Source organism: Oryza brachyantha, chromosome 9 (genome assembly GCF_000231095.2).
Source record: "Oryza brachyantha chromosome 9, ObraRS2, whole genome shotgun sequence".
Lineage (NCBI taxonomy): Eukaryota > Viridiplantae > Streptophyta > Magnoliopsida > Poales > Poaceae > Oryza > Oryza brachyantha.
In genome coordinates, this window is record NC_023171.2 from 1,164,690 (window position 1) to 1,175,190 (window position 10,501).

Sequence of the window (10,501 nt, forward strand, 5' to 3'; positions counted from 1 at the left end):
GTTTGTGGCAACGGTCTTTAATGCCCTCGTTGATTTAGGTTTGACTATAAACTTAAAAAATGATTGAAAATTTTGTTTGAGTGCACAAAATGTGCATTTTAGGTAACTAATAAGACTAAATAATTAGTGTGAAAGATTTTGACATAAATTTTAAAAATAAAGCTAATATAATAAATTAAAATTTTATTTGAAACTTAATAGGACAATAAATTTTTTGATCGAGAGCATTCTTAAAAAATATCTTGAGTATTGGTACCATCTTTGTATGAGTGTCCCTCATTTTTATGACTTTTTAAAAAATAAACTAAATACATATTTTTTTAGTTCATTACCTAAAAATAAATTTTTGTCATAAATAATATATTGCATAGTAAACTCATGACTATTACTAGCCTCATGTGTTAAACTTTTACATTTTCAATAATGTAAATCATAAATTTCTATGTTCATCCAAACTCCAAAGGGTAAAATGGTCATTTTAATATAATTAGACGGTCAACTAATGATAGGGGTATGAAAAGGATCAAAATATACGAGGAAGTTAGCAAAATTTAGAGACATAGAAGAGATCTGGTAAAATTATAGGGGGTATATAAGAGATTATCCCTTTCAAATCCCAATATAACAATTAGGTAAATTCCCTTTGTACCCTTCAAAACTCACTCAATCCCTTCCATTGCCCCTATCATTACATTTTCCTTCGGTTCACTGTTATATTTGTGGCAAATGTCTTTAATGCCCTTGATGATTTCAGTTTGAATATAAGCTTGAAAAACATTGAAAATTTTGTTTAAGTGCATAGTATGCGCATTTTATATAACTAATGAGACTAAATAATTACTACGAAAAATTTTGACATAATTTTTAAAAAATAAAACTATGTAATAAATTAAAATTTTTATTTAAAATTTAATAGGACAATATTTTTTACAGGAGCTTTCTTAAGAAATATATCTGAGCATCGATAATTTTTTCTTTGTATGAACGCTTCTTATTTTTATGACTTTTTAAAATAAAACAAATACATATTTTTATTTCATTATCTAAAAATAAATTTTCTCATAAATAATATGTCGCACAACAAACTTATAGCTATTAATAATCTTATGCAATAAACTTTATATTTTCAATAATGTAATTCATAAATTTATATGTTTATCAAGGGTAAAATGGTCATTTTTAATAGAAACTAGACAATCAACTAATGGTCAATTGACGAGAGGAGAATGAAAATGATCAAAATTAAATTTTGGGTGTACACAAGGAAGTAAGCAAAATTTAGGGACATGGAAGGGTTAGCTAAAATTTTAGAGGTGTGTAAGGGATTATTCTTAACAATTACTGAAAATAAAGTCTTTATGACACAAACAAGGGAAGCTAAAAAAAATAAACTCCTTCTGAGATAGCAGGTAATAGCGTCTAGACGATGCGAAGATTATAGACACCACCAGCATAGTCTTGCACGGAGACAATTCTTAATTCATTTTTTATTTTTTAAAACATTTTAAATAGATAATTTTATTACTAAATCTCTAAGAAAAATATTTTTATTATCGAAACCTTTTTTACCATACCTCTTCTAGCGTGGCAAAAGAAGTTGCCACATCTAGCTGTTTAACGTGACAGACTTATCACACTACCAACACTAGCGTAACGAGACAACGTTGCACGCTAATTACTTTTTATGTGGCAGGGTTGTCTTATCGTGCTAGTGTTGATATGTGGCTAAAAGATTTCTATGAAAATATTTCCTTCAAGGTTTATTAATAAAATTATTTCTTAAAAAGATTTAAAAATAAAAAATCTCTTAGTCCTGCATTTAATCAAGGTTTATTAATAAAATTATTTCTTAAAAAAATTTAAAAATAAAAAATCTCTTAGTACTGCATTTAACCGTTTTGCGAAGACAATTTAACACGGTTCCTCTACCTACTACAAAAACATTGGTGCCAACCCGCCCATGGGAACATAATCCATTCCATTTCTTTGTATCATATTAATGTATGAGTCGAGGGGTACAACGTAAGGTGAGAAAATTGCATATCTACCATTGTAAATGGAGGAATTCGCTGGAATGCCGTTATGTAAATTGCATATCTACCATCTAAATAGTTGTGCGGTTTACTATTTTATCATTTTAGCTGTTAACTCTATTTTGGTGATTTTTTGTTCCTCCCAACTCATTTTCTCCATTTATCTCACACATACGCTATTTGTTCTTAATTTTTCTGTATCGTACCAGAGGCACACAAAGTTGACGCTCTCCACTTTTTCTCATTGCACAGGACAACATATTTTATTTTTTTATTTGTCGCACGTGTATTTTTTCTCCATTATCACTGTATTTTTTATTTACTCATTTTTGACAAATAAAAAAAATTATACCGTCCTGTACGATGAGAAAAATGGAGAGTATCAAATTTATGTGCCTCTTGTACGATACCGAAAAATTAGGACCAAATAGTGTATATGTGACACATATAGAGAAAATGAGTTAGGAGGGGCAAATTAGGAAAAAAAAACTAAAATAGAGTTAATAGTTAAAATGGTAAAATAGCAAACTGCACAACCATTTGGATGGCATTTGGACGAAGTCCATTTACATAATGACATTCCAGGGAATCCCTCCGATTATAATGATAGATATGCAATTTTCTCGCCTAAGGTGCTAGCACTGCATGGTACTACTATCCACAGTGACCAAACTGTTTTCATCAGGCACCAGAATTTTCTCAGGTCACCACCCCAAACAGACCGTAACCCTCTAAATCTAGACTAGAAGTTCAACAAGCTTACTAACCGTAATCCAATCACAGCAGCAAGCTGCCAGGAAATGCTGATATTTAGGAGATAGTAAAAACCTAAAAAAAAAGAAACGTGACAAACTCATCAACAATGAGAAAAAAAGAGTAAATCTTGACGAATCAAAACGGCTTAATAATCAACACAAGACCTAGCAGTAGCGCACCAACAAAATTACTACAGATGTTAGCATTCAAAATGCTGGCTGCTGAAGCAGGTGACTTGAATTCTATAGTTCCTGAATAGACGTTTCCATTCCCATTTACTGAAGAGGAAGTCCGGTTTGGAGCTCCTGTGTCCTTGCATGAGCCCGCTGGTGTCCCAGCCTGTAAATAGTTCTTCATGTGAATTGCATGTGCAACACCAATACTTAATCAAAAAAATGGACGGGGTGGTAGAATTTTTATGCTCCAAAGTAAGAATAGTCTGTTCTAAGATTACACATTTACTGTTTTTGTTTTAGATAGCACTTTTGGCTTTACAGTTACCTGGCAAGCAGCAATGGTGTTGCAGCCACATAGCGTTAGGCCATTGATCCTGTCTTGAACATCAAAAACACCCCCACCATTGCTTCGCTGCACATGCCATAGTAAGAAACTTTCCATTGGATACAATGTTAAATTGGAAATAACAGATATACATTTTTTGTATTAGCAGTGAAGTAATACCATGTAGTAATTCACAGCAATGAAGTTAGGGATTCTATTTCCAGCTGCAGCATAGCAAGTTTGGACCATCTGGGGCAGTCCAACTGAATTTTCTTTACATGCTTCATTCTCTACAGGAATTGTGGGGAAGTAATTTTGCAGGAACAAAGATGCAGATCTTGAGTTTAGTGGTTGTGATTCTTTTCTATTTGGACAAGAACCAGTGATCCCTGGATCTCCAGCTGCCATGATAATGAGAAAACAAATGTGACCTCAGATGTAAGATAAGCTCTCTTATCATTGTTCTCGGTGACATCTGCAAATACAAATCAATTCTAGGCACAGGAAATTTAACATGTAACAGTCATGAATACAGTAGCACCTGGTTCAGACAGCACATGTGCAGCAATCACCACACTGCTATACTGCTTTAGTCCAGAACTACGTTTTGAACTCTAAATACTGACAATGAAATAACTTTTGAACATGCACAGGCTCTACCTTGATGTAGTGGTATTCAAAACTGTCGTTGTAGAGTTAGAACACAAGAAGAAGTCGCTGTAGATAATATACTCATAAGTTTGTAAAATGTAAACTAAACTCTGCCATATATGTATGTATACACAGTAGCTCAATACTATTAGAAGAAGTCAAAACAGCATGTCCAGAGGAAGAAAGTTCTAGGGTGCATGCGGTAGACTCATAGAAGAGAGAGTTGCATTATACTGTTGTGTTGTCTTAACCTTGTTTGATGTTTCTATAATAATAACCTCACTATGTATAGGTGTTAGAGCCCAAACTGAAAATCTTCAAAAATGGAAAATAGCTAAAAGTATCTACTCTGGAAACAAACTACCTGAACCACTAAATTAATGGGATTGCTACAGTACTCTGACTACTGCTGTGCAAATCGCCAGCTTTTATTCTGACCACAAAAATGACCTAGTATGCATCCAAGAGCCAAACGGCCTAGCGTATACATTTATAAGTAGTCAAGGAAACAAAGCCCAGTAAACCTGCTAGCTATATACGAATAACACAAACTAAATACATGTAGCTGTTGCATGCAAATTAGTCCATTAGTGGTGGTGGCAGAACCGGGCCCCATGACTGAAGCCCTAGTCAATCTCACTGTCAACCTTATGTAGCATTAGGAAAATAAAGTCGAATTCTAAATTACAATATGGTGCAAAAAGGTTTAAATGACTGTTTCTTGTGGGATCTACCATCTCTTTATTGTCTTCTACTTAGTTTTATGGAATTCCCCACTTTACATTACAGTTTGTGCACAAAACATCCCTAGTAGTTTGATGTGGCTGTATTTTAAGAACAAATAAAATAATTCTGATTCTGATTACCAATTAACATGCCAATACAGGTTCCATAGAGTTCTTCACCAAAGAAAAAGTTATTGTCCTAAGAATTACTTGAATTGGCCATAGAAACTGGAATTTCATAATTTAAAGTACATGCACAAAATCCTAGGGCACTTTAGCACAAACCTTAAGTTTCTACAATTTGCTTCAAGGAACCTACGGCAAGATGCTTCAGAAACTCAAATACAGAACTAAATCATCCATTTTGCTAAAAGATCTGTGAAAATGATACTAGTAAACATAGCAATACATGGTATTTTCAAGTAGAATGAGAAACGAGCCACCTTCAATTTTATTTTTATTTTTTTGAACCTTTTTATTTTTTATTTGTAAAAGTAGACCTCATAAAACTTATTTCCAAATCTGAACCATAATGCTACCATGTCAGAGATCGTGGTGCGGCAACGTTATTTGACCAAGCTAGCTAGACTAGCATGGCAGAAGAACACTGCCATACCAACTGTTCACGATGTGGCAGTGTTATTTGGCCACGCCAAATGGGGTGACATGGCCAAAAGGTTCAGAATTGGAAATAATTTTTGGGACGGTTTAGTTTTAAAACCAAAAATAAAAAATGTTCAAAAAATATTAAAAGTTTGCTACCTTATAGGTTAGCATCTTCTGTCAGGGATGTATAGTTGTGAGACCATGTAACCACTTACTGCCGCTAGCAAAAGGGTTTTTGCTGCCATCTGTGTCATCATGAAGTACTACTCTCTTAATTCCAAAATATAAGATGTTTAGTTTTGTGTTAAGTCAAACTTCTCTAATTTTGATCAAGTTTATAGGAAAATGTGCCAACATCTACAACAATGTTTTGGGGTGTGTTGATTTTGTGCAGATTTCTTTCTTCTTTAGTGAAATTATATGCAGCTCCCGTATGTATTCAAGAAAAAAAATGTGGGTTTTCTAAAACATTTTGATTCAAACATTTGGTTCCTTAAAACAAATTGTAGAACCTAGATTTTGTGTTACAAATGCCTCCGAACTGAGGGTTTTGTGACATGTACTCAAATTTCAATGCTATGGTTAATAACAACCACAGCCATAGCTATAGTAGAAAAGGCCATGTACCCTAGTAGTAACACAGCAAACTCTGGAAGGGTGGGCCGTTTAGTTTTCCATTTCTCTTTTCCATTAAATATTGATATTTGAAGTCAGTTCATTGTGGAAATTCAAATATGCAAGCATTTCAGACAATTTGGAAACACTACTTTTAACTTGCAACCACTACTGGCAAAAAGAATTGGTGACATGCTGAATTTATAGATGTGTTATTCAGCAGGAGGCATATGCTGTGCTTTACATGACTACCTGGTGAAGAAGCAAAACATTCAAAAAGAAACAGTTTAACAAACACACTACAGGTGTTAACGACAGATGTTCTACATATCGTCTGTTTTCTGCTGTCAGTACAGTATGTTTCATAAACCATAATACCTGATTTCATATTCAATCATACGAGTAATACCAGTGTATATAGATTTTGGATGTGCACACTGACAACTCAAACTAGTCCTAATGAAAAATTCAGATAGCTCAATAACTGAATACTGAAAAAGCAAAAGCAAATGCATGTCCTGACAAATTTATCATTTTTTAGCAACCAGTGTTTCTAAAAATATTGAGTTAAAAGTGACTGCTATACCACTAATCAGGAAGATAATTATATTTAAGGTGCTTTAGATCTGTATCACATAAATATTGCTACTAATATGGCAAAACATGGACAACACTTTATTGAAGCAGAGAAAGGCATACTTACACTCATTCTCCAGCAAATAACTCCATTGATATGCTATTCCTTCGCTAGCCTCCTTTGAAGCATCAGAAGTAAACACTAGCAACCTGTGGTTCTTTGCAACCATATCTGTGACACTTGGCCAGTCATTGCCATTAGTTGGCATTTCTGAGATAGGGTACCAATACTTCATCAAGTCAGCAGCAATAAACAACTTGCTCAATCCCATCGGTGAATGGACATAATCTTCAATGAATATTGTTATAATCTCTGTCGGATTCTCAGATAGAAATGCCTCCACCTCTTTCAATGTGTCAATTGCTGGTTGCTGTCATAATTAGTTTGAAATCATTAGTTAACTGTTAGAGAAGACAAAGATGAACAGATTTCCAAAAAGAAAACTTAATTGTATTTCCTAAATTTATTCAATAAAACTGACTATGGAAATCTGATCTAAAATGATGTTTCCAAACAGGACAACAATAAGAGTAAGAAAGCAACTAGTTCTCATATGTGGGACTTTATAATCCTAATTCCTAACATAGGGTTACAAGCTACTACCATACTATCATAGCTAAATTGCATGGGCCTTTCTTTAGTACAAATCTATTTTAACAAACTATGGATCCTAATGCAACATTGGTTACTGATAATAAAGGGTAGTTTTGTGCTGAGACCAGTTAATTCTTTTCCAACATTTTTAGTTGTTATTCCTGCATTCCAGTGATCAGCTGCCTTTAGATTTCACATGTCACGGGCCCTTCTATCTTTAGACGCAAAGCTTCCAGTTACAGATTTACCCACACTTGGGTAGGGTTTTAAAGTACCAATGATGATCAGGCAGCCTAGCCTTGTAGGAGCTAATTAATGAGCAATGTCTCTATCTGACAGAATACTGACATTGAACACTAAAGACAGTGTTTAGGTATCAGAGTGATCTGACAAGAAGATATTGTAGAAGATGAACCTCAAATGTAGAACAAGCATATATCAGTTTTCAATTATGCAGTTCACAGGGCTAGCTTAAGTTTGAGCCACGCATTCAAAAAAATCACTGTTAGTCCAACAAACTATTGTTTCTCCGGATTTGCCTGTACACTGACCAGTTTTGCTATAGGATTTGCAAAGATCTTGAAAATATGTGTACCGAACTACTGAAGCAAGACCCAAACTGTATATGAATTTGGGATGTCCTGAACAGATATGGTATGGCAAACATCTAGTATGCGCAAAGAATAAAACTTACAAAAGCAGTGAAGTTGTAGCATTGCCCTTGCAAGGAGTGGCAGAGCCAGATGTCATCGTTGAAGTCATACATATCCAGCATCAGTCCCCTCACCCCATTCTGCAAATGCAAACACCCAGCATCCTTAGGTCCAACTCAAACAGTACACATCCTATATATATAATACAATCAACATACTATAGGAGTAACTGAAGAATCTGTTGAGAAAGAGAGAGAGAGAGAGAGAGAGCCCAGAAGTTACCCTCAATTGGTTAGTGACAGTGTCCTCCTGGTTGTAGAACGTCACCCTCTCGACTCCGGTGTGCGACGGCTCGCCGACGATGGAGAAGGAATTGTGTGTCACCAGCCATGAGTAGCGGTTGAATGGCAGCCCCTTCACCTAAGCAAGCATGCAGAAGAGGTGAGATGCTACAGCAGCAGGATACAAAGAAGCGATGAGAAAATTAGCAGGGGAGTACAATGGAGGTCGGCTGGATTGCCAGGGCTCTGATGCAGGACGGCCGCGCCTTGCCGGTGGCGGCGCAATTGCCGCAGTACAGGCCGGCGCCGCAGTCGCGCGCCGACGAGCACGAATCCCCAACCTGTGACAGAATCAGGCGAAATTGGGATCACGACTGAAGCAAGGCGCAGATCGAACTGAGAAGCAACAGATTGAGCCAAGAACTGAGTGAAATCGCGAGGGTACCTGGCAGGAGCAGGGAATGAGAAGCAGCAGCGCGATGTGGAGCGAGAAGACCAAGGAGAGGGCCGCTGCCATTGGTGGTGCTCACCAACCAACCACTCTCTATATCTCTCTCTTTCTCTCTCCCCGGGGCTCTCCGCCTCCGCCTGGGCTCTCAGCGGCTCCGCCTCCGTCTCCCGCGGGGCTCTCGGCCGCCGGCGCCGGAGTGCTGAATTGCTGCTGATGCCGACGTCAGTCCAGAGGGAGGTACTAGCTTCCTCCAATTCCTAAAAGCTTAAGGCGCTGCTCGATTCAGCTTAGGATTATTATAATCTGGCTTATTAGAAGTAAGCTGAAACAAACAGACAAATTATTATAGTCTAGAGTCCAGATTACTATAATCTGATAAGCTCATCCGAATATATTTTTTTCAGATTATTGGATAGCTTTAGACCTACTACCCTACTATACTTTAAAATAATTATTCATATTTACCATTCGTTTTTACTTTAGCTTATAATAATCCAGCTTACAGTAATCTGACTTAATATTCCAGATTACAATAATTCCTAGCTGAAACAAAGATGGCCTAATTCGACACATATCGAAATATATCCTTACTATTTAACTAATTAAAAGGATATCATTATAATTTTAAAACTATTTGAAATATACCACTGTGCATCAAAGTGGTGCATTTAGAAATTTTTTTTACCAATTACCCTTTACACTTACAACATTGTCTATGAAGGGTAATATAGTCTAAAAATTTAAAAAGTGCATTGAAAAGATATGTAGTGACATATTTTGAATAGTTCTGAAATTGTAATGATATTTTTACAATTAGTCGAATAGTAATTATATTTTTTAAAACAAGCAAATTTATAATGGCATGATCTGATTAACCCTTTCCAAAATGTATATGAGACTTTAAATCTACCTATTTCATGTGATGCGAATAACAAATCTAGATACATATATAAAACATATTGTTGTGACTTTATATCACTGACACAAGTATATATGCAACGATGGCAAATACTAGTTGCACGCATCAAAAGAATTCGAATGCAAAAGATACTAAAATTGCCTCAATAATGTTCATTTCATTAACATTGGATCCTTACAATGTGGGGGTACGAAACTTTTATATTCTTGGAATTCCCTTTACAATTACCAGGATACCTGTGGATAGTTACTCATAGGGATTAAGAGTACAATCGTAATGTCTTTAGTGTCATGGGACCACCTGGTAGCTGTTCTAAGCACTTGAGTGCACTTAAGCTCTAATCCCCAAACATCTAGCGTGAATATTGCATGAGTCATGATAGGCAAGCTTCTTCCTTATCTTGCTTGGCAAGCCTCCTTCCTGTCTTGTCCGACAAGTTTCTCCTCGGTCGTACTCGGATTCTCCTATGAGGAATCTTGCTAGTAGGACCTGAAGACGTCGCTATCATTTACACAATTTGATCCAAACTTTACCCGCTTTACCAGGACACTCTTTTAATCATGCTCAGTCAAATCATGGCTGCTGAGGCATACTAGTCGAATATGCCATCGAGGCATGTTGGTCCAATAGGCCGGGAAAGGGGGCCTGTACCAACACATATATTTTAATACATAGATGAATATAACTAAATCTAAAAAGTCTGATAATATAAAACAAAGGGAGTATATTTTATGCCTCTGTATTAAGATATAAACATTTTGAATTTTACAGAACAGTATAAACATTTCTATACTGACTTTTATAACTTTAATTATTGTGATAATTCTATAGTGATGGTTAGGAAATGAATCTAATTAATTTGAAACTTAAAAATTAACCACTAAAATAACAAGAAAATATACTTACTATATGCTAAGTAACACCTAAATGCTTATATTTTGGAGAGAACTAAGGCATGTTTGCTAAGCCAAATCTTAGTTAAGTGTGACATGATAGAAGTTTAAAACTTACATCAAATACTCTCTCCCTTCTATACATAATAAATGCCATTGATTATTTTTTTACTCTAACCAACATTA

General features: G+C 35.5%; 1 protein-coding gene across 1 annotated transcript; it reads right to left on the minus strand.

Moving 5' to 3' along the window:
- Positions 1-1,950: 1,950 nt before the first annotated feature.
- On the minus strand, positions 1,951-8,747 carry LOC102719896 (PI-PLC X domain-containing protein At5g67130). The gene is made up of 8 exons (XM_006660968.3): positions 8,498-8,747; positions 8,271-8,393; positions 8,054-8,191; positions 7,813-7,911; positions 6,591-6,894; positions 3,471-3,691; positions 3,291-3,377; positions 1,951-3,128 (listed from the first exon to the last, which is right to left on the minus strand). The coding sequence occupies exons 1-8, from the start codon at positions 8,567-8,569 to the stop codon at positions 2,925-2,927; spliced, it is 1,248 nt and encodes a 415-aa protein (XP_006661031.1). The 5' UTR covers positions 8,570-8,747; the 3' UTR covers positions 1,951-2,924.
- Between the last annotated feature and the right edge of the window lie 1,754 nt (positions 8,748-10,501).

What these genes read in the sequence shown, in the direction of transcription:
- LOC102719896 (XM_006660968.3), bottom strand. Translation starts at nt 8,569, where the DNA reads ATGGCAGCGGCCCTCTCCTTGGTCTTCTCGCTCCACATCGCGCTGCTG. An exon ending in TCATTCCCTGCTCCTGCCAG is followed by an intron (nt 8,394 to 8,497) that starts GTACCCTCGCGA and finishes ATTCTGTCACAG; the next exon opens with GTTGGGGATTCGTGCTCGTC. An exon ending in CTGTCACTAACCAATTGAGG is followed by an intron (nt 7,912 to 8,053) that starts GTAACTTCTGGG and finishes TTGCATTTGCAG; the next exon opens with AATGGGGTGAGGGGACTGAT.